General features: G+C 49.9%; 1 protein-coding gene across 1 annotated transcript in view; it reads right to left on the bottom strand.

The window, feature by feature from the left end:
- Window positions 1–1,784: 1,784 nt before the first annotated feature.
- PBX1 (PBX homeobox 1) overlaps window positions 1,785–16,675 on the bottom strand; it is a 56,493-nt gene continuing 41,602 nt past the window's right edge. Inside the window, exons 3-6 of the mRNA XM_031554971.1 lie at window positions 8,393–8,637; window positions 5,862–6,052; window positions 4,766–4,901; window positions 1,785–2,088 (exon numbers count right to left, since the gene is read on the bottom strand). Of these exons, the coding sequence (XP_031410831.1) occupies window positions 1,924–2,088; window positions 4,766–4,901; window positions 5,862–6,052; window positions 8,393–8,637 (737 nt within the window). The 3' untranslated portion in view covers window positions 1,785–1,923. The remainder of the gene's footprint in view (window positions 2,089–4,765; window positions 4,902–5,861; window positions 6,053–8,392; window positions 8,638–16,675) is intronic.

The raw sequence follows: 16,675 nt of genomic DNA, 5'->3' as shown, positions 1-16,675 counted from the left end.
GCTGTCTCTGCAAGCTTTCCTAGAGAATGGGCTGTAGGGTCTCCTTGCTCTGCCACTGCTGCAGCATACAGGGAGAATGGTCAGCTCAGAAACACTTTGATTCCAGCACGGCAAGGACCTTCAAAGTGCAGGAGCTCATGTGCATCAACAAGCTGCTTTAGCACTGCCTCAGCACAGGAAAAGGGGTTGGTGTTCCTGGGGAATGGAAAAGGGAACAAGAAAGCGGACCCAGGAGCTCATTTCTTACATGTTAATAACAAGACTGTTTGTCCTTCCTTGAAAGCACAGCGTTATCCAGGGAATATCTCAGCCGTTTACTGCAGGGTACCGGCCAATCTATCACTGAAACAGCCATGTTACTGCCTGTGGGGATGTCAAAGAAACAGACTCACGCTGGAGCACTATTTAACAGGGCAGGCACTGGGGAAATGCCTACATCCAACAGCCATTTCCAAACCTATTTGAGTCATCTGAAGCTCCTCCCTTGCCCTTCCACACCTTTGGGTCTGACTCCAGGTGAAAAAGGCAGAACGGGAGGAGAGCTGTGCCTTGTGGGCCCGAGCTGTGTGTGCAGGGCAGCAGGTAACCATCCTCCCAGCACACACAGTTCTGCTTTCTGTCCTCCAGGCTTTCCTACAGCTGGGCCTAAGCCATTTGAGCAGGTAGTAAGGATGACATTTTTCAAACTGCATTTAGATCTTCTGCAGTTACAGCAATGGAAGGAAAAGGAAAAACAAAACAAAACAAAAACAAACAAACGAACAAACAAAAAATCCCACACTGCTGGTTTTCCCTTTGTCTGGGCTCTGCTTTCTCTGCCTCTCCAGACCTCCAGATCTGGGCGTGCAGTTCCCCTGACACCTTCTACTGTGTAGATACTGCATTTGCTTTGTGAGCACATGTCCCAGCAGCAACCAGCATCTGTATGGTGTACGAGTGATGGGCTGCCCAACACCCTCCCACCCCTACAAAGAAAAGATTCACACGGATATTTGTCTAAGTGTGTGGCTCCCACAAAACTGCTGTTTTTTTGTTCCTTTTCATCAGGTTTCAGTTTTCCATTTCTCCTGGGAGCTGGGCATAACCAGAACAGAGCATGCCAACCACAGCCTGGCATGATTTTGTAGTCAGCCACTACAGTGAGCATCGTTCTCTAGCGGAGGAGTTGAAATCTGGGCAAAGTGTTCTGTGCCTTTGACCCTCAAAACAAACAGATGGAAACCACAGCAAATGGGCAGGAAAGGGGGAACGGGAAGGGAACAAAGTGACCCACAGGTCTCCCTGGGTCATCCTGACACAAAGGGAAAATAAAATTCACACAGAGCACACTCTTGCAGGTGATCCAGACATCATCATGTAAGCAATCAAAGGTAACCACAACAGAAAGAAAAGCAACGGACAGAAATCTGCCCCAAACAACTCCCGAAGGCATGAGTTCAGACATCCCAGAAATGTTGGGCTTTATTAACGAGGGCCACTCATGCTTTCTGCCCCCAGTGAAATGGAACAATTGGAACAAGGATTTTTTTCTCCTTTTTTCCCTTTTTTCCCCTCTTCCCAAAGAGTTAACAAACCCAGCACTTTTTTTTCTGGTCATTTTTCTGTTTTTGTGTCTGTGCATAGAACCCAACACATCGCCGTCACTCACATGATCTGATCACATTGCTTTTCAAATGAGAACCAGAACAGAGAAGGGGAGCCAAGTAGAAAGCTTAAACAAATCCCCCCACGCCCTCCCAAAACAATCCCCAAAAACCAAACCCATCTATCTTTTTCCTTTTCAAGACCACAAAAGTGAGCCAACCAAAACCAGAAAATAAAAACTGAAATAACCCACAGGAGAAATCAAGAGAGAGATTAGAGGGAGGGGGGCAAACAAACAGAAAACCAAACATTAACAACCCAAAATAAAATAAAACAAAACTAACCAGCTGAATTGGGAGTTGAGGGTGAGTTAGCCTGGCTTCCATGGGCTGACACATTGGTAGCCGTGACAGCCGTTTTGGCAGCATAAATATTGGCTTCCTCTTGAAATTTACCTATGTTCTTCTTGTACCGGATTCTCTTATTTCCAAACCAGTTTGATACCTAGAGTGAGTTTAAGAAAAGACAAAAACATTAACGTTTCTGCTCCGGAAAGAGTGCCTGGGTGAGGACAGTGGATTAGCTCAAGTTAAACAGTGCATCATAGTTGTTCTTTTTCCCCGTTTGTTCAGCCATGGGGGGAGCACCTTCTATCAACAACAACCCCTGAAAGACAGTGGGGACACTTGTGAACAAAGGGTTTGTGTGGTTCCATCTGGTGCCTTCAGGGCAGGGCTGTGTGCCTGTCCCCTTGTGCAGAGCAGGGATTGCCTTAAGACCTAACTTTGGTCCCAGGAAACAAGCGTGCCCTTTGGAGGTGGCTGAAAATGATGGGCTGGATGTAAAGGGAGAGAGAGGCAGTGCAGCTGTGCTCCTTTCAGTCCTGGAGAGAGCTGCCTGCAGGAATGTAACATGACAGCAAAAAGCCCCAAGGAGAGGTGTGAGCAGGCAATCCTTAAAGCTCAGTGAGATGACATCGTGGGCTCAGTGGTATGAACGCCTCAAAGAACAGTCACTTGGCCATCCTGCCTGGTGTCTAGACAAACATCCCAAAGTTTGCACGTTCAGCACAGCAAAAGGAAGCTCTGAGTCTGAGAAATGGGGCTGTAGTACCCTGCCAGGGCTGATTCTCCAGGGAAAAGGCTAGGGAACCTCCAGAACCACCCAGCGTTCCCCAAATCCCAGTCAGTGCCTTGCTGACATAACCTCGTTCACTTGTGGCAGCTTCGTTGTAGCCAACAATTTCAGAGATGTAGGGAAGATTCAGCCTAGGGTTTGGGATGCAGCTCCCAGCTTCTTCTTCAGCAACATGGAGAACTGGGGGGATGTCTTCCTATGTGCAGGTATCTAAGCAGAGACTTGCAGTCACTCCTGACTTTGCTTTAGGAAGCTCAATAGGATGACGGAGATGGGCAAAGGCAGAGGATGCTGTAATTCTCCAACAGAAGTTCCTCCTGGGGTTGACTGGAGCTGCCATCTTGAGCTGGGACTCAACAGATCAGCCTCTTTGGTGGGACACAAAGGATGGTCTCCTCTGCTTGCTGGTGAGAAGCTCATCAGTCCCCCCTCCCTCAAATAGACTGCCCCGGTGCCAAGTCAGAGAGGATAAGACTGGATGTTAATTCTGGGAAGCTCACTGCTTTTTCCTCATCTTATGGAAATTGTTTTGACTTGAGCATTGATAACTGAAAATTTTCAAGATTTATTCCTCTGACGTTTTATGTCTGGAGTGCTCACAGACAGCTCAGCAGCTTCTATAGAGAAGCAGCTTCATCCACCAATTTACTTGGTACTGAATTGCAGCTACTGCTGCCATAGAGGAGGAAAAGGAAAATGTAAAACACAGAGACTCTAGGGAGGCAAAAAGCAATAACTCAGATCAGCACCCAAGCCAGATCTGGGACTGAATACTCAACGGCACTGGGAGCAGGCACAGTTTGTTAAGAGCTCCATTCCACTTCTCAGTCCAGCTTTCTCATTAATGGCAATGTGCTCCGTCTCCAGCTTCCCACTTAGCTCATAAGCACAGCATTTCTCCTGGGCATTTTCTCTCCACCGGGGAGAAGTTGTAAGTGCGAACAGATGAATTAAAAGTGAGAGGGGAAGCATCAGGACAGCTGCAGTTTTACTTGAGCCAATATGTCCTGTCTCCTGCAGGTAACTCTGGACAGAATCAATGCCTGGATCTTCTGGCACAGGGGATGCAGTCGGAGTGGCTCAGCGGGCATTCGGCACAGTGACGACTCCTACCCTCAGATGCTGCTGCTCCTGCTGAAGGCAGACATGCTCTCACAAGGACACCAGATGCTGCCGCTGTCTTCAGTTTACTCAAGTGATGAGCAGGCATGTGCCCTGGGGCTGGAAGGAGGCCCAAGATGGGGAGTGCAACAGGAGCCTGGAGGGAGCGCTAAGCTCACAGGAGGACGAGACTACCAGAGGCAACATTCCAGCCCTCAGTCACGAGGCTTGCTCCAAAAAGTGAGAAAACAAAGGGCAGGCCTGAGTAATGTACAGCTGAACACTTCAAGGACTGACTGTGCTCCTCAAAAATCCCCATAGCTAGCAGTTCAAAACTACGGAAGTACCCGGCTGCTTCAAATGCACGGAAATAATTCAGTCTGCCTTCACTGACCACCTTCCTTTGAGGGATAAGCAAATCAGGGAGAAACGACCCTGAGAAAGCCCACCCTCCTCGAGCACTGGCTCTAACCATCAGCCTGTTTGACCCTACCCCTTCCCACCAGAACCTTGTTCCTTCTGCCTCATCAGGCAAACTCTGCTCAACCCCTCTCATTGTCTTCAAATCCCTTACCCTGAAGAATGGTCTTTCAGCTCAAACGAGCTCTCCTTGCAAACCAGCATTGATTCCCTGAGGAGAAAACTGCCTCTGTGCATTGTGCTGAACTGTTTCTGTGCTGCTGACACCCTGACTGCACACACAGTCACACACATTAAGTCTTCATCCCGTCTAAGTCCTCTCCCAAACACTCCTTTTTCACCCATGGCTTGATCCTGTAAGTCTGCTGTCTACTCTCCTACTCACCAGTCTACTCTGATCCCATTTAGCAATTAAATGCTCAACAGTGGGACATAAGTAACTAGACTGAGGTCTGAGTGCCCTTGGAGGTGTTTGGTTTCCCTGAGCAGCAGCTGTCTTTGCTGTATTTCTGGGCTCTCTCACCTGTGAGACTGTGATGCCGCATTTCTTGGCTAGCTCTTCTTTGGCTTCCTCACTGGGGTAAGGGTTGCTGAGATGGGAATAGAAATACTCATTCAGGATTTCCGTAGCCTGCTTGTTGAAGTTTCTTCTCTTCCGCCTTGAAGGGAAGAAGGAAGGAAAAACAGAAGAAAAAGGAATCAGTACCAGAGATTCAGAAACAGGAACGTAACTTTCACAGAATCATTAAAGTTGGAAAAGATCACCAAAGTTGGAAAAGATCACCTTGTCCAACCGTCAACCCATCCCCACCATGCCCACTAACCATGTTCCTTACTGCCACACCTCCATGGTTCACATGGAGTGATACAGTGATTCCACCACTTCTCTGAGCCTCTGCGATGAATCACCACTCTTTCTGAGAAGAAACTTTAGATGCTCTGAACTTCCCTACTTGCCTCCCATCTTCCCCTGCTCTGGGAGCATAGGGTGCAGCAGACTCATGGCCAGGAATCCTCATCTGCACTTTGCTGGGGACTCCTCCCTCAGCACCTTCCAAAGCAAGTACCTCTCATCCCTTAACACAAGCAACCAGACCTGCACCTGGGAAGGTGACCCCTGACACCTGGCTGTCCTAGCAGAAGAGGTCAGTTCTGCTCTGCAAAGCCCTCTGCTGAGAAAGCAGCCACAGATAAGTCCTTGGGGAAGTCTGTTCCTTTTACAGCTGGATACTGTCAGCTATTTCTTCCCAAGTTACAGCTGCCCAGTCTCCCTACCTCAAGATGCAGCCCAAGCCTACAGTCTGCATCTAACCAGCTTGGAAAGTGAATAAGCTCTAAAGCACACTGAGAATCTGGGACAATGGAAACAGAAGGAAAAGAACAGGAAAACCAGAGGGAACAGGACGGTTGCAGGATTAGCTTTCATCCCTAACCGAAGTGTTGCAGCAGAATCAGCAGTGTGTAGTTCTCAAGGGAAGGATAAGGAGGATACAGTCCTTGTGGCTCAAAACCGGGGGGCCCTGTCCTTCCCAGGCTCCTTGACTCACTCCAGAAGCTCTCCCTGGCCCAAACAAGGCTGCCCAGTGGGTGTGGAGAAAGGTCTGGGGAAGTGAACTCACCGTGCGTCCAGAAATCGGGAGCGCAAGATCATGACGGCTTCACACGTGCTTTGCTTCAACTGCATCTGGATGGAGCTGAACTTGCGGTGGATGATGCTCACCATCCGCTCTATCTCCTTTGGTGAGATGGGCCGGGTCCGGCTCTGCTCACGCAGCAGGTTCATCACGTGGGTGGTGAATTCGTTGCATGCCTGGGATGGCAAGAAAAGCAAAAGAAACCCCAGGATCGGAAGGTCATTCGATGGCGTCAAATAGAGCACAGGAGCAGAACAGCTAAAGAAGGAGACGCAGGCAGGGGCCTCAATGGCTAAGATTTGTTAGGGCAGACCTGCAAAGGAGTGCTGGCTCTCAAGGGGACATGTATTCCTCTCAATGGAAGAGAAAATCCCAATGTACACAGAGCAAAAAGCAGGAATCAACTGTATGCCCTCAGATAGCTGGAGCTGGCGCACAAGCCCGAGGACTGTCAGGATGTCCCAGCCCTTGTACTTCTCCTGGATAGGGCTGGAGGAGCTACAGATGAATCTGAGAAACATGAACCTTTCAGCTAGCACCATGTGTCCTCCAGAGCCCCTTCTGCTTTATGGGAACAGCTCCAGGACACAGCCCTGCTCTGGGCCCTTAGCACTTCGAATGAGAAGCATGGAATGATAGTAACGATAGCCTGATTGAGGCAGGAGTTCTGACACGTAAGGGCAAGCAGGCAACAATCCCATTAGCTTGCTGTGGGCACAGCAGTGCCTGCCTGCTCCCACTTCCCCATGGCATATTGAGGACTCAGCAGCAAGGGGCCAGGGAGGACTCTAGATGGAGTGGAACTAGATGATATTTGAGATTCCTGCCAACCCAAGCCATTCTATGATTCTATGATTCTGAGGCTGGATGAAAGCAACCCCATTGCTCCCCCCCACCTCTTGGATGGTAAAATCAGATCATCTGATTTCCAGAACCAGTCTTGGGTCCAAGCTCTAAAACCCAGCATTTGGCAACCACTTGGTGGCTTAAGAAGCTTTAGCTGCTCCCAAGACACATGCAGCTGCTCTGGAGAGAGCATCACCAGCACCCATCCATGAGATGGAAAATGGGGCTGAAACACAGATTGTGTGGACTGGTAACCCGAGGTCGACTATCTATCTCCCATCCCAAGCAATTTCTTCCCCTCTGCGCATCGCCCCCAGGGTCAGCCCATGGGGAGGTGATGAACCCTGCAGCCAACAGCCCTGACCTGCCTGGGCTGTGGGGTTGGGTATGAGAGCTCTGAGCCCAGTGACTCTTTGCTCCCAGACAGCTGAGCAATTTCAGCTTGTCTCCTCTTAGCATGAAATAAGAGCATTAAAGGAAAATTGCAGGAGAGTGCTGCGCTGTCACAGCCTCAGCCAGACACTGTGTGAAGCCAGACAGAGCTAGAAAGAGGGGGGACAGAGGTCAGGAGAGCCATCCCAACCCCTGGTTCTGTAGTGCTGCAGAGGATGGTACTTGCTCTGCCTCCTGCAGCTGTAAAAATGTGGCCCGGCACATCCGTTCCCAAAGCACCTTGGTGGTAAAAATGACACTGGAATGGCTTGTGAGAAGGAGCAAGCCAGAGGCAAGGTGCTGGGTGGGTTGTACCCTTCCCATTGCTCTCCCTGGGGTGGGGTGCCAGAGGACGTGGGCTCCCTCTCCCTCTGCAACCAGGGGCCTGAAGGATGAGCTGCGACATGCCTTGTGCCCCAGCCACGTGAGGTGGCCACACTGCCCCGGGGCAGCGGCAGCAGCGGCTGAGGACAGCCACAAAGGTCAGCCCACACCATGCACCCCCTCATGCCAGCCCTCCTCGCTCCATGGCACAGTGTCTGTAACGCTGAGGCCGTGCTCTGCTTCTCCACCCAAAAGGAGGGATGCTCGGGGTACAAACCATAGTCATCACAAGAGCGAGTCGCGCAGCCGGGAAAGAAGCTCTGCAGAACATCTGGAAGCGTTTGAAAGAAAGCGATTCGGAGCTTTGGACTGCAAAGCTTCTCATGCAATTGTCAGTGTTACTAATAGCTGCATTCATGACCCAAATAGTTTGTTCTTTTTTTTTTTTTTTTTAAAGAATCATTTGCCACAAGAAAAAAGCCACATTTTTCTTTTTTTTTTTTTCCCCCCTCTGGAAAATTAACTTTCCAAGCAAAAGTAATACTCGAGAAATTTTGATTCAAGCTTAAGGGTCCTTGGAAAACTGCCTGCAATGAGGGCAGCGCCTCAAAGAGGAGTCCCCTTCGACAGTGCCAATTTTTAGCCAAATGCAAAGAGAGGAGAGAAGAAAAAAACTGAGGGGGGAACACATGCTGAGCCTATTCTCATAGCACACTCCAGCAGAAAACAAAGAACTGTCCCAGTGCTAAGAAGGCACGTTTCCACCGCTGCACAAAGCAACAGCTTGCACTGCCCGCACTCTGCTAACAATAGATGTCAGTAGCGGTCCAGGCTGTTTGCCTGGCGTGGGCAGCAGCACCGTGCTCTGCGCCGGCCAGACCCATCCCATCCCATGGCACGAATGAGCCTGTTACCTGCTCGTACTTCTCCAGCTCCGTGTGGTAGATCTGCCGGATCTGGGACAGCTTGGCTCTGTAGTCAGAGTGCTCCACCGAGTTGTCGGATCCGGCTCCTCCCGATGCGGCAGCAGCAGCGGCGGCAGCAGCAGAACCCCCTCCTTTCTCGGGGCCCGCGACGCCCTCGGCCAGCAGCATGTTGTCTAACCGCATCAGCTGCGGGTCTGTGGGCTCCTCTTCCTGTGCTCCCCGGATGCTCAGCACTGTGGGGACACAAAGGGAAGAGGATGAGTTGCATCGGTGTGCGGGTACAGAAGTTGGTGCGTGCTGACACACACGGCACAGCCCTAAGCTGAGAGCTCCCCATGGCTTCTGCAATTTCTTTCTGCCCCTTTTTCTCTTTGAAATAGGGCAGAAGCAGCAGGAACCTCCCAGCAGAAGTAACCCAGAAAGCTGCATTTTGCTGCAAATGCACTGCAAAGCTGCTCGCTCGCAGCCTGCATTTCCCATCACATCTGCACCAACACGATGCTCTCACAGAATCAAAGAATCACAGAATCATTAAGGTTGCAAAAGACCTCTAAGATATCTAGTCCAACCACTGACCCATGACCACCATGCCCACTAAACCACATCCTTTCTCAGTTCAGTTCCAACACCACCAACCAAAACCACACTGAACGTACCAAAACTTGCTGAAATCAGTAATAAGGACCACTTCCCAGTTCAAGCATGGGATGGAAAGGCTCCAGCCCAAACCTCAGCTTGCCCAGACATCCTCAGCCCCAGGAGGAGGAGGAGGCAGCACAGAGTACAGGGCAGGCCATGCCTCAGTTTCCCTGTCTCTAAGTACGGATAAAGCCAAAGCACAAGGAGCTTTTAGCCACTCAAGGAAATAATAATAATAAAATGTCTGAAATAAAAAGTATCATTTGCAAAATGCCTTTTTTTAGAATCTGGTCGTTCGAGTGAATTCTAAAACTGTGCTAAGAAAAGGGGCATCAATAAATCAATCCGCACAGAACGACTTGCCAAGGAGAGAATTCTTTTCCCCTCTTTGTACTCACTGCTTCAATTATTGCTCCCAGTAAAAGTCATTCTCGGAGTGTTTCCCTCTACCAACTAATTGTGAGATGCTCAGCTGCTGGGTGCTGCTCTGCCTGCAGATTGGACTGAGGGGGAAGGAGGCATACATGGACACAAATGCACACCCATGCAAAACTCAAGATTTCATCACATGGAAATCTCCCTGTGGTCCCACCTGCTGGCTGTTTGCACACACAAATACGGCCCTCGCTTTCCACGTGTACACAAACATCTGCACAAAATAAAATACATCCTTGACAAGCCAACAAAAAAAGACATCTCAGAAGAGAAGCAAATTGTATTTTCCCATCTCATCTGTCACAGGGACTCAAAACACAGTGGAAACGCGTGAGCATCCCTCACGTGGAAGCTCCTGCATTGCTGGAGCTGGGTGATGCTATGTGGGCTTTAGGGAAGCGGTGCCTGAGGTACCTGGGATGCTCATCCCATCCCTTCTGAACCCCAGGCTGCAGCAGCAGCAACAAGAGCAAGTGATTTTCAGCGCATTTAAAAGCATATCTGAAGGCAGTTGCCAATAAGATGTAAAATCAGAGTAGATAAGAAACAGAGCCAAGCAAGGAGTGAGTTCCTCCTGGCTCTGAAACACGCAGAAGATCATAGAATCACAGAATCATCAAGGTTGGAGAAGACCAATAGTAAATAACTCCACACTAGAGACAATCATTTATAAGAAGAGGGATGGGGGCATGGCACCAAACTGGGGAGCAGAGGCCAATTTCCAAGCAAGAGGAAGCAGATGAGTCCTGCACTCCTCAGCTCATGCCGGCATCAGTGCTCTTCCAAAAGGGGAAGAAGTGACAATACTCACCACAGAACTTGCTATGGAATAAAGAGAATAAATTCCTATTCCCCTATTAAAAAAAGAATCATTAAACAGCAGCGCATCGAAAGCCCAAATACAAATAGAATGCAACCCAGGTAAAACACTAATTAAAAAAAAAACCTGAAAACAAATCAAAAAGAGAGTTGCCGAAACGGCTGCATCTGGATTTCAAAAGGGAAATATTTTTAGATTAAAAATCTTGGGAATCATTGACCTGACAGGTAGGCACAAGTGATTAATTAGTTTATGTTTGGCAAGCTGCTTCATGATGGGAAGCACGGGACATCTCTGTGCCATCGCCGTGCTGCAGGACTGGGAGCCCTGGGATCGCTGTGTACTGTGGGCATGCCCAGATTCGTGTTCCCAAAACCCAGCTGGGGCTGGAGGCCGTGTGGAATAAGGCTACTGGGTAAATAAAGGGGAAGGGCAATACGTCTGCATGGAATGGATGCAGATCCTGACAGGCCACATCCCTCAGCCTAGTACCCCAGTGCCCAGCATTTGCTGCTCCTGGTTAAAGAGAGGGGAGGGGGAAGCCAAAGGAAAGATAATGACCGAGAGGGGCTGGGGGAGGCAAATTCGTGGCAGAGCTCCTATCCTCTGCTGCTTTTCTGCAGGCTTGGCAGCCCTGAGCTGCAGCAAATGCCACTAGAGGGTGCTCAGCTCTCGCCGAGGGCCCCCGCTGGCACAAAACACGTTTCTGTATGTACGTATATCCATACACAAATACACATAAACAGATACGTATCTATATTCTAAAAATCAAAGCAAAACCGCACTCTTTGTCCCTATTTGCACTGCTGCAAACCACCCCTCAGCTCGCTCCCTATGAGCTGTGCACGGCCCCTCCACGGCCACTGGTGACCAGGGTGACCGTCACCAGCAGCTGAGGACCACTGAAGCCACATGCCATGGCTCCCCTCGGGCTCACAGAGCCGTGTTCTCCTTCTCCTGCTGTCCCCAGTGGTGACCTCCAGCCAAGAACACCCAGCACATGCCAGTGGGTCTCGTGCACCAGGTCAAGCCCAGGGAAGGGATGGGGATGCCTTGGGGACAGCTTGCAGGAAGAAGACATGGGACGCAACAGAGGCCAAACCAGGTGGTGATATAAGAGCTGGACACCAAAACAAGACAACTAAAGAAAGAAACAAGCTGATGGCTCTGAAGAAGTAGCAGAGGGCCCCTGCCCAAGCTGGGATGCTCCTAGAAGGCTTTTCTGCTGGTTGTTCCCAACTTGCTGCAGTGCCTTTCCAGGGGGATGTTTAAAGGAGAAGGAGATTTCAAGTAAATGATTGCAACTTATCGAAAATAATGTGCTACTTAGCATTGGAGACAAGCATCCTGGCAGGCAGAAATGGGAAGCCGTGCTGGAGCAGATGGGAGTAATTAGGTTGTGATTTTCAGAAGGGTTTTCTTTCCTGCCTCCACTGTGCCTAAGATGTACTGAGGGGAACAACGCAGCCAGCAGCAGTTGCAGGAAAAGCAAGGATCCCTCTGCCACGACTGTGAGCTTCCTGCTGCCTTTCTATGGGGAAATGGGAGCAGCAATGCCACTTGTGGAGCCCTGCTGGTTGCCCTCACTGGCTACTTCCATACACACGGACCATCCGGATGCCTCCCTCTGCACCAGCACATTACATCTCCACTGGCAGCAGATGACTAAGGTCTTGCCCAAACCCTTTCCTCGACTGAGATGTGCCATTAACACAATGATGGCATGGCAGCTCCTCTGGGAAGGCAGAACTCCTGTGTGTACCCACACAGCAGCACATCAAACATCAACACTCTTCCCACCTTTTGCAATTTAAGCACCATTCGCTTGGGTTCAGAGAGCCCCAGCTTCAGGATTTACACCAGCTCGCTGTTTAACGAAATGCTTTTAGGTCTGAAACAACAGCCAGCAACCAGAGGGACTGCTGTGATGCCAACACTGTGCAAACAAAACCACTAACGAATCACATTATTTCAAGCTACTCTCAATACTCCCCGGAGCTTGGTTCTACATTTGTGAACATTTGAGATCAACAGCACTGAACCTGGTACAAAAATACTCCCATCTGCCTCATATTTGAGGACAGTTAAAATTGCAAGGACTTAACACATCTGGGTGGCTTGTGCCTGCTGGGGCTCACACCTGTGTGTGTCCATACCCAGGACAGCTGGGGTGATCCACGATGGCATGGCCTTCAGTTGCTCTTCCTAAATTTTGCATTTCAATACAGCTTCTAATCACCATGCACCTACCTAAATTCCTGCTGTTTTTCCTATTCCAGTATACCTGCAGCCTGCTTTCTTCTGCAACAACAAAGCAAACACAAAGGAAAATACAAAATTCCCTAACTTGGAAGCCCTGAAGCTTGAGATCCTGCATAAGCCAAGCTAACGTACTCACACTGCACCAAGCACACGTTCAAAATACACATAGAAACTATGGCCATACCTCAGCCAACAGCTTGGCCAATGTAGGGAGAGGCATTAAACTGCATATCTCCAAGTCACAGCCCTGTAAAATCAGCAATCACAGCCAACAAGGTGGAGTGCTTCCATGCTAAGTCAACCCAGAGCCTCTGAGACCTCAGTTGGGTACGTCCACCGTGCAGAGCAACTGAGAAAATCAACATCAAACATCAATACTGATTTCCAACATGAATGGAAGCTGGTATTTCCAAGTATGCAGGCACACGCCCTTCCAGGAAGTGGGGATTAAGAAAAGTTGTTTTTTTCTTACAATTGACATAAAAGTTTCCCTCCTCTCTCCAGCCTTTCCAAAACTTACAAACGGATGAACAGATTTTGCTCAGATTTTCCAAAACAGGCTGCCATGAGATGAGGCATGGAAAATTTCAGCTGGCAAAACAGCTTTTCGTGCATCTCCTTATTTACTTCACAGAGGAAGGAGGAACACTGTGAAACTGATGGGCCACTTCTGTCACCAGCTTTTGCAGTCTAAAACCATGAAACAAACCAACAAATCCCAGCAGCAATCTAAAAACAGTGGCTCATGCCCATAACCTTGGCAAACTCAGCCCAGTCCTTTGCACAGTCAACTCCTCTCTCAGCATGGGGATGTCCATCAGGGCTGCTTGGAAACCAAGCACTTCTGTGATTTTGTGAGAGGACTCTGAAGGTGGAGAAGTGTTCATCCAGTTCGTAAAGCACACAGCTGTGAAAAAATACAGCAGTGAGGGGTTGTACAAGAGGCTAACCCCAAGAAGACCTACTGACCACAACGCCCTACAGCGCTGCCGAAGCACCCAGCCATGCAACACTCTGTGCTCACTGTCACCAACACAGGATGCAAGAAAACACGCCCATCAATTGCACAATGACCCATAAGCACTGTGTCTGCTCAGATTAAAGGTCCACCCTGTCCAGAGGCCAACTCTAGCCATGGCCAAGAAGCCCCATTAGACCCCATCAGGGCCATGATCACAGCAGAAGCATCAGATGCTCCAGCACTACCTCAACATCACGTTTGGGCAGCTTGCATCACAACCCAAATGCAAATAAATCAAAAAGTGTTTCCTGAACCAACAAAGAAATCTCTTTCCATTTCATGTCATAATTTTCCCCCTCCCTCCTTTTTTTTTAATCAAAATTTGGGTCAGCTTCAAAAGAATTAAAAAGCGCTTCAGAAAATAATAACTTTGCATCTTTCTGGGGCAGAAGAGGCCAAATTATTTCCTGAATTCAACCCAAATACACACACACACAAAAGCCTGAACTAACCTCACACTGTAATTTTGGAGTGTGGAGAATGGGAGGGGGTGGACTTATCACATGCCAAAACATCTCTCATCTCCCAGCAGCGGCTTTCCATCACTTCAGGGAGATGCAGCTCGTGTGCTATGGAAGCTGCAGAATGGAGAAGTGGACTGCACAGGATGGGGGGAATCTGTGCAAGTTTTCTCCCAGCTCCTCCCCAGTGCCAAACCAGTTGCCATAGCAAGAGAGAATCTGGCAGCACAATGCTCAAAAGGTCTGGAAAATTATCACAAACACATTGGAAAGAAAAATCCTCCAAAACTGAGCAATGACCTAAAATAGCCCTTTCCACAAAAAAAAAACAACAAACACACAGTATCAGTGACTGCTGAAGACCAGATTCCCCAGGCAGTGTGAATCCTTGGGCAGCAGAATGAGCACACGTGAGTGCCCCTTTCCAGCCCTTCCCCATGCTGACCGGGTTAGTGCACGGCAAGCAAGTGAGCTGGGTACAGAAACTTGACTCCATGAACCCAGTTAATGCTACGTCGGGGTCCCACAAAGCACCCTGGATCAAATTTCTGTATTTTCCATTCTTCCCTTTACAGTCGTGGCATCACCAGCCATGCTTACCCATGCCATCCTGTCTAGCAGCAAAACCCCTTTCCATGCTTATGTGGGAGGGAGTTGGAGGCACACGATGCTGGGAATTAATTACTTGAGGGGAGGAGGGCAACACAAAAGTGCCCACACCTCCTGGAAGGTAGCTGGGACCTTTTCTAACTCCAGACTGTGATACGGGGCAAAAGAATAAGATTTTGCTGTTCCAGCAACTCAACATAGGGCCCCACATCCATCCCTCAAATGGCAGAGCCTACAGTGGCGGGACCTCACCCTCATCTGCTGGAGCCTGAGACAGAGCAAAGTCCCAAAAGGGACTCTTCAAAGGGCAGAGCAAGCCATTGCACCACCCCGATGGCTCAGACACGGCACTGGGCACACATGGAAGTGGATGCGGGATTCCCTAAGCCCTGCAGGAACAAATCAGCAAACAAAAGATGGGACTGCTCTGAGGACAAGTCCAGTCATAAAAAAAAAAAAGAACCATGAATGCCAGTTGGGCTGGGATCTGCCTCCTGCTCCGTGTGGTGCTTTGCATATGAATTCTCCTTGCTGAAAAGAAACGGGTCCTTTGAATGAGCTGAATCTACTAATGAGAAGCCAGGGCCTCTGCAGCCCCTCTGAGGACAGGGGTCCCGATCCCACCACCCCAGGCCAAGCCCAGAGGCCCGGGAGGAACAAAGGGAGGCCTTCCCCAGAAGGAAGCGGTCTTTCCAGCCGCTCTCCTTCTGCTAAGGTCACCTCCCTGCCCCGCCATGCCTGCTGCTCTCCATACAAAGCAGCCAGGCCAAGGAGTCATAGGTGAAAAGAGTGGCAGGAGTGGCCAAGGGCCAGGCACAGGAGAGAATTTCCAAAACTCGGCATCAAGCAATAGCAGGAATTCTCAGAGCTCAGCCATGGCCCAGGGCTGTGCCTTCCAGAGGCCGCAGAAACAGCCATCACCTCCATGTCCAGGAAGAGATGTAAGAAGAGAGCAGGCAGGGACAGACAACACGCAGCTCTCACTTGAGCCCCAAACCTATCACAGCTGCAAACTGATGCTCAAGCAGTCTGATTTTGCTTGGAATTTCAGCAAACAAATGAGGATGCACTCAGAGCGATGCTCAGCCACTCATGCCACAGAATGCCACAGAATCACAGAATGGCCAGGGTTGGAAAGGACCTCAAGGATCACGAATCTCCAACCCCCCTGCCACATGCAGGGCCACCAACCTCCCCATTCAATGCTAGGCCAGGCTGCCCAGGGCCCCATCCAATCTGGCCACCACACCAAGTCACTGGGCCTGGCCACAGCGGGCCAGGCAAAGCCCAGCTCACTGCAAGGCAACAGCCGGTCAGCAGCGTTTTAAGCCAGAAAGCAGCTCCGAATGTTCAGTTCCTTTTTTAAATAAAGGCCCCTTCTGTAAATGATCTGTTTGGACAGGAGGGAAAATGCTGCAAGAGTCCAAGCGCTTGTGAAATAGGATCGGCCGCGTTCGCTTCGGCTCCATGTGAAACATGTGGGGGAAGAAAGATACCCAGAATGGGTCTCTGCTGTTGAGGGGTGGGGAGGAGAGAGGAGAGGAGACCATCCAACTCCACGAGCCTGGGAGACACCAGAGAAAATGGAGAAAGATCGTTAAAAAGGATCAATTAATGGCATTTCTGTTTCAAGGTGTCTGTGTCTGTTTAGTTATACGCCATGCAAGATCACACTGACACACATTTCCACACTGTGGGGCCACAGCCTAACAGCATCTGGGCTGGTGCACCCCTACAGCCCCACGTCCTCCCAAAACTGGGCTGAGTTGAATTTTAGGGGCACAACTAGAAGGACGCAGGAGACCAAGCAGCGGGTCCAACGAGGCGATCAATGACCCTGGACAGCCCGATCTTGGGTTTTAAACCACAAAGCCATCCTCTCCCACCTCCCTGCAGGCTCTGGGGCTGACACCAGGTCTGAAGTGGGGGGCTGGCCAGACAGACTGACGCACAGCCCCCGGCTCCTCCAGCCTTCTGCGAGAGGCCCACGCCATAAACAGGCAGGAGATTAAAAAAGGGAGCAA

This window comes from Meleagris gallopavo, chromosome 10, assembly GCF_000146605.3.
Source record: "Meleagris gallopavo isolate NT-WF06-2002-E0010 breed Aviagen turkey brand Nicholas breeding stock chromosome 10, Turkey_5.1, whole genome shotgun sequence".
Classification (NCBI taxonomy): domain Eukaryota; kingdom Metazoa; phylum Chordata; class Aves; order Galliformes; family Phasianidae; genus Meleagris; species Meleagris gallopavo.
Note: the sequence above shows the minus strand (reverse complement) of the source record. Positions and strands in the feature narration are given on the sequence as shown.